Raw genomic sequence first — 21,740 nt, forward strand, 5'->3', positions numbered from 1 at the left:
CGGGGCCCGGGGCTGTTCTCGGGTGGCAGGAAGAACTGGGTGAAAGGTCCCGATTGCTGAGGCCGCAATATTTCCAGAATCCTTTGCTATTTCCTGGAAAACTTCCTATCTCAGAAATCTAAGCCAAGCCCTTTTCCTAGGCTGTACCAGAACGTGGGGGCCGGAGGGGCCTCGGGAGCCCAGCTGACTCCCATGCGCACCATCGTTCTCCTTGGAGGATGGAAACTGGGGTCCCCGCTGGGAATCTGAGGGAGCAGGCGGCCTCTCCTCAGAGCAGGACACTCTCCGCTGCAGGTGTGATGGAGACCGAGCTCTGTGGGTCCAGACAAGGACCTGCGTTTCCTTTATTAGCGCGGCGGGAGATCGAGGTGTCCTTGACACCTGGGGCCAGAGCCCGACGCGGGGCTCGAACTCACAAACCGTGAGATCATGACCTGAGCGGAAGTCAGATGCTTAACCGAATGAGCCACCCAGGCGTTGAGGCTTCTTTTTTTTTTTTTTTTTAAGTTTACATATTTTGAGAGAGAGACACAGTGTGAGTGGGGGAGAGGCGGTGAGAGAGGGAGAGAAAGCATCTCAAGCAGGCTCCGCACCGCGAGTGCAGAGCCCGGTGCGGGGCTCGAACTCCCGAACTGTGAGATCACGACCTGAGCAGAAACCAAGAGTTGGACGCCTAACCGACCGAGCCACCCAGGCACCCCTAATTTTCTTTAACGTTTATTTGAGAGAGAGAGAGAGAGAGGGAGAGAGAGAGAGGAAGAGAATCCCAAGCAGGCTCCACGCTGTCAGCACAGAGCCCGGATGCAGGGCTCGATCTCACAAACCGTGAGTCGAGGACCTGAGCAGAAATCTTAACCGCCCGAGCCCCCCGGGCACCCCTCTGTCTTGCCTCTCTAGTTTTGTGATGTTGCAGGAATCCCGGAGTCATACCCACTGCTGCTGGCGACACGGGGTGGACGCTCGGGGAGCTCCAGAAACAGCGGGACCCTGGCAGCAGGTAAAACGGGGGCAGCTGACAACCCTCAGGACTGTGACTCTGCCCTTGGTTGGGCTTTGGGGACAGCCGAGGTTCTCATACTTGCGGCGTGACAAGGGCCAAGGGAAGTTTATGGATCAAGGACTCAAGACCAGAGAGTGTGGGGGCGGGGGCGGGGGGGCCCAGAGACACATGTTTGGAGACTCGGGACCAGGGCTGTCTCGTTCTGAGTCTTCGTCCCATCTATGCTCCACTTATTTGGGGTTCCAGTGCGAATCAGGGTGCGGTGCAAACTCATGGGCTAATTGTTGGGAGCGGTCTCTGGGCCTCGGGTCCCTCCTGTGGAAACCGATGCCCGGTCTCAGCTTTCCGGTTGGAACTCTGGAACGGACCCTCCCCGCCCCCCTCCACACTAGGAGGTTATCAAAGGGACAGAAAGATAATAAAGACGGGGAACACAAATGTTCTGCTTAATGCAAACCTTTCTTGCTTAACGTAAACCTTTGCCCTCTTGGGGGAGGCGGAGGAGACTTGGACCGGTTCCGGAATCTCCCGAGGAATGCTTTGGAAGGCATCCTGGTTTCCCGCTGGTACGGGGCCTTCCAGGCAGCCCCTATTAATTAATATGCACAACAGTCTTGGTCGACTGGAGTCACCCAGGCAGCCGGAGGTCCCGGGCAAGCACGCACTCCCTCCCGGAGATGCTGGGACGGGCAGTACCCGTGAGGCTGGGTCAGGGGGGCACACGGCAGTGTGCCCACTTCTCGGGCGAGGCCGCAGCCCACGGGAGCCGGAGACATTTCCCTGAGTCCAGAACTCTCCAGGAATTGTCTCTTTGCCTCCATTTACACGATAACCTGAAAGGCCTCGGCGTAGGTTCTGGGCCGTCCGACTGGCTTCACGATGACAGGGTACCGCCGCCATCTGCTGTGCACACGAGCCACGGCAGAGGACACCCTCCTTCCTCGTTACGAGCCCTTAATGGGGTAGGCTCAAGAAGCGAGTAAAAGCTGTCCCAGTCCCAGTGCCCCGTGTGAATGGTGGGGGAATTTCAACCACACCGCAGCAGACGTGGGCCGAATTCAAAGGGAACTTTCTGGAAGGCAGCCCTACAGAGAGGCTCACTTACTCTTCTGTTTCCCTGCCGAGGCTCCCCGCGACGGCACAGGCCCCGCGGTAAAGGGCCTCTGAGAACCCGGTGAGGACACTGGCAAAAACCGTCCCCCCAAAATCGACTTCTCCAGAACTCTGGAAATCAACTAAAGGCTCGCAGCAACCAGGGAGCGTTTATTTAAGAAAAGCGATGCATTCTCAGCCCAGGTGAGCTCTGTGGCATTGTCACTCGCCCTCCGGCCAGCCCCGGACCCCAACTCCGAGGTGCCTTGAAAACCAGCAGCCGCAACTGGGTAAAAGCCAGCGACCTAGCGGCCCCCGGAAGGATCACGCTGGGGTTGCTGCTCTTTGGAAGCCCCACGCTCAGAAAACTCCTGATTTGCCCACCAAGCAGTTCCCTGGAAAACTCCACCTTGCAAAGCTTGTCTTTATCCTTGACCTGCCCGCTTTTCCCCACGGTATCTATCAAAAACAATCAGCGGGCATTTCGCTGACACGGGAGCAAACAGCAAGATAACAAAAAAGCTGAACAAAGAAGAGAAAAGAAAAGAAACTGTTGGAAAATGAGATGTCCGTGGGGGACCTGAAAAGGCTCTCCTGGGAGCCCAGGAGAGCACTGTGTGTCGAGCAGCGCCGCTCACGACAGACCTCACCAAGACGGGTCGGGAAGGACTGAGGCAGAGACTCTCCAGCTAGAACTCGACATCCTGCAAGGTCTTCCCGGAAAAATGAAGGAGATAAACAAAAACTCCCGAGAACTCCCAGCTGGCTGACGTGCCCGCAGAAAGTGCCGGAGGGAGTCTCGGGCCGGAGTGAGGTCACCAGGTGATCACAGAGCGCCAGTAAGGGGAACCGGCAGGTAATTACACAAGACAGGATAAGTGAATGTAGTTTTTGTAACTTTTTTCTTCTGTTTGATTTCAAAGATGACTTCGCAGGGGCGCCTGGGGTGGCTCAGTCGGTTAAGCGTCCGACTTCGGCTCAGGTCATGATCTCGTGGTCCGTGAGTTTAAGCCCCGCGTCGGGCCCTGGGCTGACCGCTCGGAGCCTGGAGCCTGCTTCGGATTCTGTGCCTCCCTCTCTCTCTGCCCCTCCCCCGCTCAAGCTCTGTCTCGCTCTCTCAAAAATAAACGTTAAAATTTTTTTTTCTTAAATGTAAAAATAAAAAAAAAATATTTTTAAAAAATTAAACAGAAAGAGGACTTCATAAACCAGTAGTAAGTCTTGTTACTTTTAAAAACTGGTGCACCGGAACATCTCTCTCGGCCGGCCCCGAGCTCAGAGAGAGGCTGGTGCGGGCGTCAAGGTCCCGGGGACAGACCTCTCACGGCCTTCGTCGCAGGCAGATTTAGTCCGCGAACATGCAGTGTGTACAAGGACCCACCATGACGGATGGTGACGGGTGCCATGCTGTTCGACAAACCATGTGGAGGCCTGGAAGGGAAGTCTGGGGAAGGGCGTTGTCCAGGGAGGAGAGTCTGGGAACCACCGAGGCCAGAGTGACCAGAGAACAGCCTCGGTGGCCGGTGACGTTAAGCGCCAGCTGGATCGTGCTAGGCTTCAAGCGTCGGGAGTTTCGATTTTGGCACGATTGTTATTAGCGAATTGTAAGGAGGGAGTGACATGAGGCAATTAGTTTTCAACAAGCTGACTCGGTGGGAAGCGGGAAGGGTTTGGAGGGCATGCCACCCGCCGCAGGAAGCCAGCGTGCAGCGGGGACAGACTGCCTGGGAGATGGGAGGGGAGAGGGAGAGGAGGCCCCCTCCCCCCACTTTCCAGCTTTAGCATCCGGCGGCCAGTGGTGTCATTTCCTGAAATGGTCTAGGGGGAGGCCCAGGTTGAGGCTTGATCAAGTATTCAATTTGCACAGAATAAATCTGAGATGCCTAGGAGGCACGGAAGAAAAGCCCAGAGGTCAGGGCGGGAGGTGTGAGCTTTGGAGCCTTCGGGAAACACGCTAGCGAAATCCGTGCCTGCAGAAACCCCACAGAAATCCGGGTAGAGGGTGTAGGCCGGGCAAGGGCCCATTGAGGTTTGGCAGAGAAGGCCCAGAAGTGGCTGAACACGGTATTAAGTGACAAAAAATTTAAGTCAAATCTGGCACTTGCCAGTTTCTTCAGAAGCCCAGCTACCACATTCGCACAGAGGACACAAAACGGATTTGGTTACTGACATTAACCAGTCGCGAACCCCTTTAAGACGGCTTCCTCCCCTAGAAGTGGGGCGGCACCCTCTTCACGCAGTGGAGCCAACCAGAACATCCGCACAAACAGGTAACACCAACCACCCCTGCCGTCACCTGTGGGTAACCAGCTGGTGGAGCCGACGCCCCGCCTCGGGGACACACGAGGGACATGCGAGACGCTCTCTGTCCGACCAGTAAGGCAATTGGCCGTCTGCGGACAGGCTCAGCGCCCTGGGGGGCGGGACTGGCTGGCCCTGTGCGAGGTCAGATGCGAGCTCGACAAGGGTGCAGATTTCCCTGCGGTGTTCGCGACACTCAGAACCGCCTCACTGTGCGCGAGCTGACATTTAAACAAAACGTCGGAAAAATCAAGAACGGTAAACACCTAGCGACCAGGTGAACCGGGCCACAGAGAGGAGCACCATGCCACCTCCAGGCCCCCTGTGACAGACAGCTGAACCTGCGTCTGGCACGAACGTGCTGCTCGAGGTTCCCGTCGTACACAGAAAGCTTGGGACGCACTGCGTCCGGGTCTCGCGCTGTCCCCCACACCGAATGCCCATATAGAACCTAAGGCCTGAGGATCAACCCTGTTAGTAACAAGCGACGATACCGTGTTGTCAAAAAAACCCCACTACTGTGTTTCAACATTTGAGGAATTGCGCCATTCAACCTCGGCTGGACCTACAGTCGACGGGGCGGCCGCCGTGCACACCGAACGCTCCTTCCTCCTCCTTGCGGCTCCCGGTGGAGCTGAAGGCGGTTCTCGAAGTCTCTCACGCGACACTCAACCGGCCGTATTCTCCGACCCCTGCAACGACTCGGTGTGGTGGGGTCTGAACCGGATCCCGTCTGCGGTGGACACCCAGCCTGGCGTAAGGAGAGAGAGGAAGTGGTCCCGACTCCTCCTTTCCCTCAAGCAACCCACGGGCAAGCGCGAGGGAAGTGCGGGGAAGGCTGGGCCAGGCGCACCCCCGCGTGCACCCCGCTCAAGGGGGGCGCTCTGAGGGCGGAGGGGAGGGCGGTCACTCCTGGGGACTAACTCCCTCGGACGTCGTCGGTGGAGCGCCACCCCAGCTCTTGCCAGCTGCCCGCCGGGTGGGCCCCACCAGCCACCAGTCCCCCCCCCCCCCCCCCCACAACCCCTGGGTCCCGGGCCCCCAGGCTCCACTCACCTCTGCCTGCGGCCACCCCCTCCACCAGTTCCTGCACTCCAACCTGAGCCTCCCCAAGGCCAAGGTTGGGAGACAAACCCCCAGGAGGCCAGGGATTCTCCCTGAGAAGCCACGCTAGGTAGCACGAGGGACTAAGGTTTGCAGCTATTTTATTTACAAGTATACATTTAACACAATGAAATAAACACTGATATATTGAAGCCTAGTTAATAGTAGTGTAACAATATGTATCATTTTGATGATTACATTATTTTAAACAACAAACTACACTGAAAAATTAATGCCGATAAAATTCTTGGTCATAATATTATTAAGAAATACAATATATAAATTGAAAATATGATTGCTTAAAATTTGAAAATGGAAGTGAACTCATTTGGACAGAGTCAGAGTTTAACATAATCTGAAAGGGGGGTGGGTGGGGCCAGAAAAAGCTCTGACCCAAATGAAATCTTTCAGGTTAACAGAAGGAAAAAGCAGCGGAGTTTCTCTTGAAGGATAACGGGCAGTCTGCTTCTGCAGGCAGGATCGGCTCCCGGGGTCCTCGGGCTCCGCGGCGGGATCACATCACCGAGCAGGAAGACTTTCCTTGTGACGCGGCCCCATCGATTTTTTCTGCCTCCAAAATTATCCTTCTAAAAACGTCAACAGCAGTCTGAAATCAAAGACACAGCCAGACAGCGTTAGGTTTAACGTGGAGCCCTGGTGCCTGACTGGTGCCAGTCCCGCAGGCAGGACTGAAGAAGGCCCGCCGCTGCCTGCCGTCCCCCACCCCTGCAGGTGGGGGTGCAGCTGCGGAGAGACCCCAGAACCGCCCAGCCCCCGACATCACCTGACCGGAGAACTAACCTCTCATCCCGCTTCTGGTCCCCGTCATCAACGGTCACTGCAGGCTGCCCCTGGGTCTCCCCCGACCCCACGGCGCCCCTGGAGCTTCTGGGTCCGGTATGAGGACCCCTCACCCGTCGGCTCCCGTTCCCATCAGAACACCCTCTCCCCTGCAGTGCGTGTCCCCTTCACGGCCCGGCTCCCACGGGCCCTAAACCAGGGCGGGGGCTTTTCCTGCTCCTCACGAACCCTCCAGGCCTCTGCCTCCCACTTCCTTAAAACGCTCAGCTTCGCCTCGTAGGCAGCCGTGCGATCCTATAAGCCACCTTCGAGCCACGTGCAAACCCTGAGTCACCTCCCCCCTTCCTTCTGGGGCAGTGTCACTGTGTCCAACACCGCTCTCCGCCCCTGGGACCTCCTCGCCTCCCGTGACCAGGGGACCGGTCTTTCTCAGTGGTAGCCTCTCAGCCCGGCGGGCAGCGCAAGGGCCCTTCACAAGGAGCCACTGTTATCTGAAGCCGGGAATCCCCTCTCAGGCGGGACACCAGCCCCCCACGATCACAAGATGCCCCTGTTCTCAAAGGCCTCGAGGGGCAGCGCCCAGACTTCGTCGATACCAACGGTCACCCCTCCAACACCCAAGGCCAAGAACCCACCGTGCCCACCTTCCTTCTCTCTCTCTCCCTCTCACTTTTCTTCAATATCCCAACCTCCACAATTCTCGGCCCCACAGGGACCAGCTTCCTTGATCCGAGGACACGTCCCTGTCCCTTAACCACTCGTCCCCCTCACTCTGTTCCCAGCACCACCGCCACCGGCTTCACCTTCTCTGCCCGCAGCCACAGCCAGCACCCACCCGGTCACTGTCTCCCTGGGACCCCGACTCCAAAGGGGGCCCTCGGTGCGCCCCCCCCCCCCCCCCCGCCACGCCGATGGAGGTTCGTGCCTTGCCTTTCTCCTGGAATTTCTAGCGCCTCTCCCCATTCTCACGCTCGGCTGCTGTGTCTTACAGTTCGCCGGGAAAACGCGCAGCGTCCAGGAGAGAACTCTGCATCCCCGTCCGCCAAGCTGACTGCCCCTCGAGCCTGGGCGCACCTGCTCTCGCTCCTTCCCTGCTGCCGCGGACGAGGCGGCCCTAACTGGGCGAGAGCTGCCCCGCCCCCACCCTCTCCTCTAAACAAGGTCGCTGGCTGCAGCAAGCTTTCCTCCTTTCCCAGGACTGTACAAACACGTCGTTTATTTCACCCTACAAAAATGCACAGAAAAAGGCCTGGAAAAACCCGTGCCAGACTCTCCCCGATTCGGTGTGCCTGGAATCTGGCGTTCTAGATAAACCTCGGAATGCTTCTTGCTTATCTGTGTGATCTGACTCTGCCCAAGTGTGCTCTCTTTCATCACATCGCTGAAGTACAGCCGTGGGTCGCCACAACAAACACGCCAGGACCGCCAACTCACCCCCGAGTTGAGCAAGAGAGGGTAGCGTTCTCACGGACTCCCATCGCTCTTACCATCGAGGCTTTGTTAACAAAACCCACTGAACTCCGCTTACGAGGTACGTGAGACAAGTTACAAACAAGCTATGCTTGAAAATTTGAAAATCAATAAAATTGACTTGATTGAATTGATTTGAAAATCAATAAAACCTTTGAGCGGTTCACACAGGCTGATCTCTGATCACATGACTACTGGTATGCACGTGTGTGTGCGTGTGTCTTTACTACACTTCTCCTCTCCCCTGTTCTATTCGAATAGCCGTGAGCATCCTGGCAGGAATCTGGGTTAGAATCACTCACACCTCTAATGTAAGGGATTAGAGTCCCTTTGGGCGGCGAGAGACTCACCAGGCTTCGGCTCTCCTCATCTCTTTAGCACATTGCAAGACGGCGTGGGCAGGAGTATGAGAGACGTGACAGAGAGCGGACACATCTAGACAGGCCTTTAAGATAACTGACCAGGACACGGGTTTCCCAAGGACCGCGGGTCACTGCTGTATTTACCCGATTTGGGTACAAAGATCTTCTGGCCTTAAAGGACTCGCTTCCTGTCGGAGAAGGCACCTGCTAATCGGACAGCAGGGCCGGCAGGGAACAGACCACAGTGAGTGGATCACTCGATCTCTGATCTTCTCTGGCTTAAGACGTTTGAAGCTGCCATGCAGGACCCTTGCCTTCTTTTATGTTTTTGGCTACTATGCGATAACTTCGCTAAATGTATCAAAGCCACAGAGAAGGACAGTAGTGGGAATCTTTTCTTTTTAAGCCTTCGGCACAATTCCTCTTTTCTCTGGTGTTCAAAAGGCACCAGGCTACCCTCTACAAGAAACACAAAGACAAAAGAGCACACCCGTCCAGAATCACGTTACGATCCTTAAGCTCCAAGGACGTACGGCGTAAACCAGAGAGGAGGCCTGCACCCCGACACCAAAGGGCCTAAGAACGCACCTCAAGCAAACCATTCGAGGTCGTTCTCAAGAGGAGACGTGACCCCGAGGCAGGGGCCCTTCCTAGGCACTGCCTCTTTGTCACACTGGAGCGCAGGGCCCGCTCGGGACGGACGTGCTCGAGGGGGCCGGCAGGAAGGACACACGCGGAACGCGGTGCACGCTCCGCGCAGGGGTTACACGAACAGTTGAACGACACTGCTGCCGATGCCAGTTTAATTATCGTGTCCGATGGGACAAGTGCTCAAGGACCCTCCGATTTTCACCCGAGAGGAAGAGTGAAGTCAGCGAACAGAACCAAGGTGGCTGGGGCCATTCGGCTGCCCTCCCCCGCTTGACGAACGTTTTTTACATGAGGTGTAACCGACACGTGACGCGGTGTTAGTTTAAGGAGCACAACGTAACGATCTGACAGTCGTGGGCACTGAGAAACGATCACCCCAGTAGTCGACGGCCACCGCCGCAAGGTTACAACCGTTGTTCTTGTGAGAACTTTTGCCAGCTACTCTCTCGGCAACTTCTTTCTTTCTGTAATTTTTTTTTTTTTTTTTTTACGTTTATTTTTCAGGGAGAGCGTGAGCAGGGAAGGGGCAGACAGAGAGGGAGACACAGAATCCGCAGCAGGCTCCGGGCTCCGAGCCGTCAGCCCGGAGCCCAACGCGGGGCCCGAACCCACGAGCTGTGAGATCATGACCTGAGCTGAAGTCGGACACTTAAAGGACCGAGTCACCCAGGCGCCCATCAGCAACTTTCGAATACAAACAAAAACACCACAGTATTGTTAACTGTAGTCATGCCGTATACTACACCCCGGGACTTACTGATCTTGTAAGTGGACGTTCTTACCTTCTGACCACCTTCAGACTGTGACTATGCAGATTTTCAAGCACACAGAAAAATGGAAACAACCGTGTTAACAATCAGCCAGCCCCCCCATCTAGAGTCAACAAACGTTAACGTCCTTGCTCGCTCTGTCACCCAACTGCCCCATTTGAAAGTAAGCTGCAGACCTTAGGAAACTTGGGCCCTAAATACTTTGGTTTGCATTTCCTAAGAATGTGGACAGTCTCTTCATCATTCCAGTACTGTCACTGCATCCAAGGAAATGAAAGTATTTCCCTAATATATCCAGAACATAGTAAAATCTCTCCAATGCACCAAAGATGTCTTTTACGTTCCAATCGAGATTGACGGACTCTGTAATCCACAGTGGCTATTCCTCCCCAAGAATGCTTTAACTTTCTCTTAATGTTTATTTTAGAGAGAGAGAGAGAGAGAGATACTGCGCACATGAGAAGGGAGGGGCAGCGAGAGAGAGAGGGACAGATGATCCAAAGCGGGCTCTGAGCTGTCAGCACAGGGCCCGACACAGGGCTTGAACTCACAAACTGAGACCATGGCCTGAGCTGAAGTCCGACGCTTAACCGACAGAACCGGCAAAGCACACCCCCCCTGTGTCCCCCCGCCCCCCCAAGAACACTGTAATCTCTATTATGCTTTGCTCACGCCAGAGTCCTTCTCCTCCTGTCCACCGGAAAGCATGGTATAGACAGAGAGGACCAAACGTGGGGTAGGTTTAAACTCTCTGAGCTCTTACATCATACATGAATAGATCTAAGAGTGATCTAAGAAAACTCATTTACATCTTTGGACCTTAAACTCCCTTCCAGAATGAGGTAGTGCAACTAAATGATCTTAAGGATAGGCCAGACACCTAATAAATGTTTGATTTAGTTCCATTAGAAAATGAAGGCATCTCTTACGATCTCAGCCCCTGGTATGAGTTCTATGTGCAATCAGGAGCTGAGCAGAGTCCCATAAATCCCTTGTTAGCTGGCACTTGGGAACCAATTACACAGATTTAATATCCCCCATCATCCGAACCCAGGGACCAAGGGATCTGACGAGCCCAGGGCACCTGGCTGACTGAGCCCCTACCATACAGGCACGCCGAAGGCATCCGCTGTGCTGGGCATTAGGGAGCGCACAGTGGTAAATGACACGGCCTTGGATTCCAGAATGAACTATGGGGGAAAAGGGAACAGAACCTTGAGCCGGGGAAAAGTGGCAGGGGTGGGAGAACGGGCGCCAGGCCCACCGTCTGCCGCCACCCTTCCCGACCTGCTGTTTCCTCACAGAAATGGACACCGACTACTCTTACTCGAGGATCAAACCAGAGAACATGTTGAAAATACTTTCAGAACTGGAAAATGGCAAAAGCTACAGAACGTCGTCCGAATGTAAGCGGTTAACGAGAGAAAAGACAGGTCAGAGGGGAACACGAGTGAAGGGTGCCATTCTCAAAGTGCCCACTGTGTTCAAGGAGCGAGCGCAATAAATAAACATTAAAAAAAAAAGGGGGGGGTGCCTGGGCGGCTCAGCTGGTCAGGCATCCAACTCTTGATTTCGGCTCCAGTCATGACCTTGCGGTTCGTGAGTTCAAGCCCCGCACTGGGCTCTGCACTGCCAGTGTGGAGCTTGCTTGGGATTCTCTCTCTCTCCCTCTCTCCCCCCGCCCCTTCCCTGCTTGCACGCGCTCTCTCTCAAAATCAATAAACTTACAAAAAAAAAAAAAAAAAAAGGAACATCTGCAGGGCTGATATTGGGAACAGATGCCTGTAAAACGGTTCTCTGCAATTTCTACGTTAGAAACAATACATATGCGTCTAGCCCCATTTCATCCGACAGAAAAAGGACGTAGGTGCGGGCACAAAATTATTGCCAGAATGACGTAAGACCATCACTGCTTCTTTTCTACGTCTGGACTTATTTCTGGACCAGCCCTGAATACAGAACAAAAATAATCATAAACGTCTACAAATTCGTGCTATCAACTCCTGTTTATCCTACAAATATTCTAGGTCCCGTCCTAAGCGGAATACTGCCAGCCACCCGAAGACGGACGCTGGAGAGGGTGGAAGGGAAGGACACAGGGGAAGCAGGAGCGGCACAGCTGGCGGGGCCACAGGCCGACCGCGGGGACACAGCCCGGGGCCGACGGATGCAGCGTCAGAGGCCGTCTACGAAACACGTACCTGATTTTCTTTAGCAGAAGATTCCAAAAAAGCTGCGTTCCAAGACTCTGCTAATGCTTTCCCTTCTTCATAACTGATCACCCTAAAGGAAAAAGAAGATTCTAATTAAAGTACTTGGCTCTTTCTTTATAAAACATCTATAATTATTTATGAACCAGGCTCTACTTTTAGCGACCGTTTCCCGTGCAAAGCGGAAGACCGCTCTCTGCCCAATATTCCTACCCAGCGTGTAACATACAGCAGCATTTTAATTACGCCTGGGTCGGGGAACGGGACAGACACGGCCTTCCTGGGTTACCTGTGCTCCTGCGAGCCCTCCAAGATCAGAGGACACGACTGCGAGCACCCGAGGACGGGGCGATTCCCAAAGGCACGGGGTGCAGGCCTCTGGCCAGCCAGTCCCCTCTCCAGACGAGGCCCCACAGGAGTGGGGCCCTTGTCCCTGACCACTGATCTAATGCCACCTGCGTCAAAGCAGGAGGGGGGAGATTTACGCTGTGGCTCTGCTTCTGCTTAGGTACAATCGCTGCCACGTTTCTGAACACAGAAGATGCTACAGCTGAGAATATTCTCGACGTGGGAACGAGAATTACAAAAGGCACTTCCGCGGTGAGATCAGCGTAGGCTTCATTTTAGAAAGCAGTTCGCCATCCGGAAGGTACGCACCTTTCCATGTGTAGATCTTTCTTATTCCCGACCAGCATAATAGGTATTCTAGTAAAGGAAGGAAAAAAAAAGCCACAGTAACCCAGGGCCAGACCCGCCTGTTCACAAGACACTACTGTCATGAGGGCATCTAACAAAAGAGAACGAAACTGTTACTACTTACTGCACTTTCCCCACCATATCCAACAATTTGCCGTGAATAACTTTAATCACTTCAAAACTGTAAAACAAAAGCATGAAATCAGACCTCCATCTTAGTTGGTGTTTTTACATGGTTTTTTAAATGTTTATTTCTGAGAGACAGAAAGAGACAGAGCACCAGCAGGGGAGGGGCAGAGAGAGAGGGAGACACAGAATCCGAAGCAGGCTCCAGGCTCTGAGCCGTCAGCACAGAGCCTGACGCGGGGCTGGAACCCACGAACCGCGAGATCATGACCTGAGCCGAAGTCGGACGCTTAACCGACTGAGCCACCCAGGCGCCCCTCCATGTTTCTTATATAATGTTTCTAGTGGGAAAAACATGGAATGTCACCGACTCACCGCTGTAATATAAAATAAAGTGAACACAAGGAATCTCATAGTTTTTTCCTATAAACTTCTTTCACGTGAGCGTGTGACACTGAGTAATAACCCTTACTGAGAATATTCAAGATGACGTACGTGAGATTATTAGATGGGAAACTCTACCAGTTGTCCGACAAATCACATAAACGCGTATTTTAATCTCTGAATAAACATCCGTAGGATGTTCTGTAGCTACAGGGCCCTCGCGGTCAGCCCGCGTTCCACGTTAACGTGGTGGAAATGCACAGACAGTAAACCAATTTATGTGGTTGTCATTTCTATTAGCGGAAAAGCTCAGATCACCTAGGCAGCTGGAGGTGAGGAATACAGTTTTCATTCTAGCAGTGCAAGAGAACGTTCATCGGGATACTTTTCCCCCTTAACAACCTGTTTGCTCCACAAGCCAATCACTGAAACGCATTCAGCCCGGTAAGGCTGATCGTTACTACAACCAGTCCCATCATAATCCTTTAGATGGCTGAACGCTATCTATGCAGAGCAAATAAACTCGAAGCAAGCAGCAGGGGGGGAATCGTACCTTTTGATTGATGTAACAGAATACACAAGAATATAACCATTAATATCTATGGAGTATGTCTGAGGAAAGATGGAGTATTCATCCTGTGGGAGAGAAAATAATTCCATCTGAGTAAAGTCTTCACAAAGCATAACAAGCAATCTTTACCCAGTTTTTCCCATATTACCTGGTCAAAGAAATCAAAGTCAACAAAGAAGTAGATTAAAACATTATTCTAGACACATAGCCCCACACACTGAAGACTTATTTAAGACTGGTTTGGGGCGGCTCATTGTTTTAAGCTAATATTCAGAAACGATCCTGGCCATTCTAAGGCTTCTGGGGAGAAGGCTAATCACTTCTGCAAGTCCTGGTGGGGAGGATGAAGGAAATGGCAGGGCAACAGGTCCCGCAATCTTACGTGCAGTGAAAGGCGCTAACGTTTCCTTTATGGACAAAAAGTCCAGAATCTTAGATCTCATGGGAAACTCACGAGTGCTTCTGGTTTATTCCACAAATTTGTGTTTTCATATTTAAAAGTGTTAGGTCATCACTAAACCTGTTCCCTGCACTTGAATCACAAGGGCCTGAATGCCAGTCTATGGGCCATTAATGGGCTGCTACCAGCATTTGAGAGGGGAAGAAGAGAGGAAGAGAATCCAAATGCTACACGTGGGGTACCCGGACTTCCGAGGATCACAGGAGTTACTTACCGAGCAAGTTTAGGAATGAACAACAAAGGCACACGTTATGTGACAATGTATCAGCAGCTACTTTCATAAAGCGGCTTTAGGAGACTCAAATATAAAAGCATTCTAAAGGTCTAATGTCAGTGCAATTTTCCTTAGTGCCCGCCACTGTCTGGTACAAAACATTTTGTTCTCTGGTGAAATGTAATTGTCAACGTGCTGCGTATCCCGGGCAAGCGCTGTTATATAGAACATCTAGAACATCGTGTCAAACCACCGTTTTATCAAAGAACGGTCTCTGTTAACTTTGCAGGTCCACGGGATGATTATAACTAATGTTCACGATGGCCCGCAATTATTACTGTTCGCCACAGTAAAGTGTCTTTAAAAAAAACAACAACAAAGAGTAAGTTTTACTATCAGTTCTTGGTATCATAAATAGTAATCTTTAATTAGAAGACAGCATTTCTACATCACAGCACTCACTACATACACAAAATAAAACGTCTGTTTCATTATTACTTTCAGATTAGTTTCACTAAGTCGAGTTCATTTTAGAAAAAAAGTTTTTTTAATGTTTATTTTTGAGAGAGCACCAGCGGGGGAGGGGCAGCGTGAGAGGGAGACACAGAATCCGAAGGGGGCTCCAGGCTCTGAGCTGTCAGCACAGAGCCCGACGAGGGGCTCGAACTCAAACTGTGAGATCATGACCTGAGTCGAAGCCAGACGCTTAACCCACTGAGCCACCCAGGTGCCCCACCCCCTCCAGTTTTTTTTTAACATTTATTTTTGAGAGACAGACAGAGCATGGATGGGAGAGGAGCAGAGAGAAAGAGAGACAGACACAGAATCCGAAGCAGTCTCCAGGCTCCAAGCTGTCAGCACAGAGCCCGATGCAGGGCTTGAACCCACGAACCGGGAGATCACGCCCTGAGCCAAAATCAAGGGTCGGGCGTTTAACAGACTGAACCACCCAGGCACACCAGTCAAGTTTATTTTAGTGTTAAATTTTGAGAACATTTTTGTCGATGGAATGATAGATCTTTTCACCCAGATTAAAAACAACATTCCAAATGATTTTAGTCACCAGTTGAGCTACAGTAGATCCAAAGTTCAAATCACCTTTTCCCTGAAGAGAAGATGTGGAAATAAAAGAGTAATCATAATCACATGGGGTGCCTGGGTGGTTCAGTCGGTTAAGCGTCCGACTTTGGCTAAGGCTGTGGTCTCACGGTTCGTGAGTGCAAGCCCCGCATCGGGCTCTGTGCTGATGGCTCAGAACCTGGGGCCTGCTTTGTGTTCAATGTCTCCCTCTCTCTCTCTCTCTCTCTCTCTGCCCCTCCCCCGCTCGCACTCGGTCTCTCTCTGCCTCTCTCAAAAATAAACAAACAACAACAAAAAAAAAGCTTAAAATAAGAAAAGAGTAATCACATTTCGGAGGCATGGTGCAAGGAACAACTCATTAAAAAGTATATTGGAAGGAAAGGACCTCCGGCTGTAACAGAAACCAAAAAGGACAAAATTTCTAGGAATAAACTTAAGAGAACGAAACTGTACGTTCCAACTGAAAAAGATCTGAAAATCCTCCCAAGAGATAAAACACTTCAAAAACTGCAACAGTGCGCCGAGGTCCTCAGCGTTCACGCGCAGGTCTCCACGGTCTCCACTGGCTGATCCTGAATTAACACATGAATGTAACACGAGCCCGATAAAAAGTGTCTTTTCCGAGAAATAGCAATTGTAGAAGCAGGTGGGTGAAAAGCACAAAGCTACTTATTTTAAACTTAAAATAAGTACAGCACTAGTTCAGGAGCGAAGCAGACAGAAATCTACAAAGACCCAGACGGTCAGGGGGATTGGATATGCGCTCATACCGGCCCTTCAGCTCAGTGAGGGAAAAAGTAACCTTCAACAAAACTGTGCAGGGAACGAGATCAGAAGCTTCTGGAGGTAAACGGCTGAGTCGCATCTCTAACTCACCCTTGGGCAAAAACACATTCCAGAGGAATTAAAGACTGCAAGATTAAAAATGGAAACTGCGTGCAGGGTAGACGGGAGAATTCTTTAAGAATAAAATCAGTTGAAAAGAGAATGATAAATTCAACTATGTGAGAACGAGCAAGTTCTTCATGGCTAAGCACCTTTCCAACAAAAATCATAAACTGAAAACAAAACCTTGCGGCTCAGATCACCTACCATGCGCATTTGCTTCACATTATTAAGGGGTCTGTCAAACCCATCAGCAAAGACCATCCGCCCAATAGAAAAAGGGCAAAGTACACGGACAGGATAATTCCCAGAAAAGGAAACACACTTGCCCTCAAACAGGAGAACGTGATCACACTCCTTCGTGAGAAAAATACTCACTAAAATGATACTGGGGTACTATTTTTCACCTAGCGGACTGGCGAGTAACCAAAGACGTGAAAATGCATTGCACTGATGGATGTGTTGGGGAACAGGCACTGGCTCCTTGCTGGTGAGAAGGTAAGCGGCCACCCTATGGCCCAGCGACCCCACAGCCACGACATGTCCTCATACACACACGGTCTAAAATGACACAAGATACGGATCGCAGCGCTGCTGGTGGCACCAAGACTGGAAATGACCCACTTGTTGGTCAACAAAGTACGCTGCGTCCAAACAACAACATGCTACGCAGCAAGTGGAGGGAAAAAGAGCCACAGAGACCCAGGTGGAATCACCTCCAAGACGGGAGACGCAGGGATAGGCTACTCTCTGTGTAAAAGAGAAAAAATAAAACTACAATTGTACGTTCCAGTACAGAGTATCTGCAAAGCATCTACTAGAAACTGGTCACGGGGCTGTTCGTGGAGGGCTGGAGCTAAGGCAGCCAGAGCCCGACAGACCCAAGTGTTACTATTTACCTTTTGGGGTTATTTCAGTTCTGTAACACGGGCATTTATTACTGTTTTTTAAAAACCGGACTTAATACTTGTTTTTTTAAAAAGGGGGATTTGACACTATAAATATGACTGTCACTGGGGCGCCTGGGTGGCTCGGTCAGTTAAGCGTCCGACTTCAGCTCAGGTCACGATCTCGCGGTCTGTGGGTTCGAGACCCGCATTGGGCTCGGTGTGGACAGCTCAGAGCCTGGAGCCTGCTTCCGATTCTGGGTCTCCCTCTCTCTCTGTGCCCCTCCCCCACGCATGCTCTGTCTCTCAAAAATGAATAAATGTTAAAAAATGAAAATTTAAAAAAAAAAATGACCGCCACCGATTTACCTGTCATTGAGTCTACTTCAATTAGGCCCGAACAAAGTATTTCATGCAAACTAAAAACCATCCACTTGTATTGAACCATGTTCACTCCCTCCCCTTGCTGGCAACAAAACCTGCTACGACATAAACTACCAAGTAGATAGTACTTGCTGTGACAGTGTTCCTCTTAAAATGTGTCAACCGCGAACACGCTATAGATTCTGTTTGAAGAATCTGCCCTCTCATCACCTTCCCCTGCCATGGGGCACTCTTCGCTCCAGCTCCAGCCCCAGCCCCAGCCCCTAGGAATCCAATTTAAGAACAGCTGTAAACGTGTCGTGTTGTCCAGCTGCCACAGAACAAGGTGTTCGCGGTTACAGAACCGCAGCAAAGCAAATGCGCGTGTCGTTAGCATCACGCATCATAAATACGAACACAACCTTTTATTTCAGAGTCTCCCAACTGAACGTAGCCTTGAAGAACTACTAGCTGCAACGAGCACGAATTATTCGAGGCAGCTGAATTTGGATCCGTTCTGTGCAAAAATTCTCTAACTATTCTTATCTGGCAGTAACAGGCCCAAAGGAGCGAGACAGGCAGAGTTGGTCACGGACCTTGCTCTCGCCGTCCCTCCCACCATCCACCTGCTCCCCAAGATCTCTGATCCTTTCGGGGTGATTCTTTACTACTCTATCATTAAAACAGTTACAGGCATGTGACACTCAGTGCCAAGCAGAATCCCAGAGGGACACATCTTCTATTCTGATAAGGAGTCAACATAAAGAAATTTTCTCCAGAGAGATGTTTTCAAGGACAGCGCTATTCCAAGGATAAGCGACACCTGCACTCCTCCCATTCAGGGTCATGTTAACATCAACGGAGTTGCCATGCTGGGCATCGCTCTGGTCTTAAGAGCATCAAAGATCTACAAGTCAGGACCCAAGCTTCTGGAAGCTCATCAATCTCCTCTAAACCATGCAACAATCCTGTGAAGGCGGGCACTACAGAATCATCTGTTTACAGATGAAGAATCTGAGACCAAGAAAGGTTCATTAACTTTCTCAAGGTCACCAGGCTAGCAAAAAAAAAAAAAAAAAAAAAAAAAAAGCCAGGGTTCAGGATTCAAATCCAGGCAGCACGACTGCAGAGCCCACGTTCCAAACTATGAAACACTGGTTTCTCCTTCTGGCCTATTATAAAATGAATTTCTATAGTAACATTACACAAAAGCGATTTACTGATTTACATCCTCACCCCCATTTTCCAGCAGCTTTAACAAAAATTCTAAACGAAGACATAAAAAGCAAAGCAGGATCTTGGTAAAGTCAGAGGCCCACTATGAACGAAGTGTCTGTTATTTCTTCTCCCAGGACCCTATCCGTTAACACCTGCTGTTCTAGCATAATTGTTACCAGGGCTCCCTTCACTCTTAGTTGTTTTAGGCAATAAATTATACCAGTCACCTTAACCACGAAAGACACAAACTCTAAGAAACGAACGCAACGTCGGACCCCAGAGGCTCTTCTACAGTGACTTCTAAGAGAAGCTTTGTCCTCTAGGTCACGACTCCCCTATGGAGACTGTTCCTCTTCTGCTTTACGTACCAAACTCCCCTTCGGTCACTGGACAGGTACCCTGCAGAGTCAAAGTCCAGGACGGCTCTGCTCTAAGACAGCCATCATGAGATCTGAGGACGAAAGCCCATTATACCGATTACCCAGTGGCCTGCGGGGCGAATGAGGGAGTCACGTGGCATACCCCTGGGACGTGCACATTTGATTTATTTTCCTTGAAGCTTCCAGAATTGAAACTCCAGGGTTCCTTTGGTGCTCAAACCACTCAATATAGCTATTTTCTTGCTTCACTAGGGGGCTACACTCTGCTTCCATGTTCATTTCGGAACTTAAGGGTGGGGAGGGGGTTCATTCCAAACTCACATGACGGGTCACATCATTCTAAGTCTATCTCAATCTTCCCAGGTTCCAGAAAAAAAGCCTCCATTTAACATGGCAGATCAGGTTACGCCACACGCACTTTCCTGCTAGTCTGATCCTCTGTCGATTGTAAGAAACACGGCAGGACTCGGACGACATCCCAGCCTCTTGAAGCTCCCACTCCAGCAACTGTAATAGATCTGGCCCAACAGAACGGCTTCTAGTAAAAGCTGGACCAGGTGCCATGGGAATGGGTGAAGTTCAGCTGCCAGGGTTAGGAGTTTCTTTGTACTCTTCAAGTTCTCTGAACTTTTTTTCACCCGCTGCTTCTAGTCAATTCCCCTGGCCATCCTCCGCCAAATCCCTGCTACATTAACCCGTGAAGACCTTTTTTTTTTTTTTTGGGTTGTTTAATCTTTGGCAATTACTTACTGCCTAGCAAATCAAATCAACGCTCCTTAAGCTCGTGATCATGTAATCCATCTATAAGTCACCTCATTTCTGCCCTATACCTTTCTCATCCCTTTCCCCAGGAAAAGACTTAACTCTTGTTTTTTTAAAAAAATTGTTGTATGTTTTTATTTATTTTTGAGAGAGTGACAGTGTGAGCAGGGGAGGGGCAGAGAGAGAGGGAGACACAGAATCCGAAGCAGGCTCCAGGCTCCGAGCTGTCAGCACAGAGCCCAACGCGGGGCTCGAACCCACAGACCGCGAGATCACGACCTGAGCCAAAATCGGACACTCAAACCAACTGAGCCACCCAGGCGCCCCTACTTTTTTTCTCCTTAATGTAGAAAGGGAGGAAAAGCACTAATAGGATTCTGACATAAAATGCAAGTTTAAAAAACAGAAATACACTATCCTATGATATATACAAACCTTCCTGATGCTATGAGTGCATTTAACACAATTCTAGAGTAGAACAACAAGCTAATGATTCGGAAAAACTGCCACAAATGTCTTAGAAGACAGCCTGTTAATATTCAGGCACACATAAATCAGGAGGGGTTTTCCTGGCATCACTGTTGCATTTAAGTATCAACAGCAGGGCCAGGACCGCTAGACAGAGGACAGCGGAAGGGGACTCTGAGACACCAGACTTACTTGTCCAGCTGTGTCAACAAGCTGAAGATGATATTCTTGTCCATTTACTGTGATCAATTTTGTGAAAGCTACAGGGAAAAAGGGAATTAAATATTAGTAAAAAGAATTGACTTTAGATCAGTTAAAGCTTGAACACTGACCACCGATTAAGAAGAGTCCCTAATCGTTTCATAAAAAGATCCCACAAAACAAAATGGAACAGATCTGAGTTTACAGATTCTTCCCTCTTCCATTATTTAATAGACACAAGCTGATGGATGAAAATCCAGCTTCGGTACACCTTGAACCTTGTTCCATGAAACTGAAATTAGGCAACAATTCATATGCTGTAAAAGTCATTTGAGTGCTCCGTGGCTTACAGCTTCCTCTGTGAAAAAGAGAAATATATTACATAAAGTGTGAGGTCTAGAATGGACCCAAAGCACAAAACCTTTCATTAATTTAGAAGTCTGGTGTCAGAGCACAAACAGCTAATATTAACTGAAGTGTTAAGAACGTCCAGTACATAAAAAAAATTATCAATTTCATCGACATAAAACAGCAATGGAACAGGTGTTCTGCATGAAAGCCATCATTCCCACTTAGCTTAAGCATCTGAGCAATTTGTGACAATCTCTCTTCCCTACCAAGGGGGGGAAAAACACCAGACTCATAACTTCCGGAAAAGTCCATTCAGAATCCTGAGGAGACAGACTTCAAACAAATGTAGACAAAAGAGGAAAAGAACTATTAATAGTAAGAGAATATTGAAGAGTAACCATCTGGAACCCTGACAGCAGAACGGAACTTATTTCTTTTGCGTCCATGGTCCCGGCCATCTTCACTTAAGACGCGTCGTTGGATCTCCTGGCTGGCCACTCGACTGGACCAGAACCAGGCCACAGAATCGGTCCCTTGCACAGCTGGGAGAGGACCCGCTGTTGTCCACTTTATCCCACAGCCAAAAGGGAAAGCACAGCAGACATATGAAAATTAGGAGAGGAAACTTAGAGGTGACAAGGGGGACAGAGAAGAGATCTTCTCTGGAGGAGGAGTTCCACGGGAGCACTCCCCTACGGCCAGCAGTGGTGCTAGAATCGGGAGGAAAGACCACAGACCAGGCCATCCACACCAGTTGCCACATTTTTTCCCCCTTCATTTGTGTGCCTTAATGGAGACTACCACTTTAGAGAATAATTTCACCAGATGAAAACCGAATCCACATTATTTCAAGATAGGGAGTACACAACATAATGTGTTTCATCAATTTTATTGCATTTTTCTTCCGCACTGGAACTTCTCTGAATGTGGGGT

At 50.4% G+C, this 21,740-nt stretch overlaps 1 protein-coding gene across 1 annotated transcript in view; it reads right to left on the reverse strand.

Moving 5' to 3' along the window:
* Positions 1-5,581: 5,581 nt before the first annotated feature.
* RHEB (Ras homolog, mTORC1 binding) overlaps positions 5,582-21,740 on the reverse strand; it is a 44,590-nt gene continuing 28,431 nt past the window's right edge. The window contains exons 3-8 of the mRNA XM_019424824.2: positions 20,448-20,515; positions 13,521-13,603; positions 12,582-12,638; positions 12,419-12,466; positions 11,753-11,834; positions 5,582-6,104 (exon numbers count right to left, since the gene is read on the reverse strand). Of these exons, the coding sequence (XP_019280369.1) occupies positions 6,012-6,104; positions 11,753-11,834; positions 12,419-12,466; positions 12,582-12,638; positions 13,521-13,603; positions 20,448-20,515 (431 nt within the window). The 3' untranslated portion in view covers positions 5,582-6,011. The remainder of the gene's footprint in view (positions 6,105-11,752; positions 11,835-12,418; positions 12,467-12,581; positions 12,639-13,520; positions 13,604-20,447; positions 20,516-21,740) is intronic.

The sequence above is a fragment of the Panthera pardus genome, unplaced genomic scaffold (assembly GCF_024362965.1).
Source record: "Panthera pardus isolate Hobbes unplaced genomic scaffold, ASM2436296v1 HiC_scaffold_9, whole genome shotgun sequence".
In the NCBI taxonomy this organism is placed as follows: Eukaryota; Metazoa; Chordata; class Mammalia; order Carnivora; family Felidae; genus Panthera; species Panthera pardus.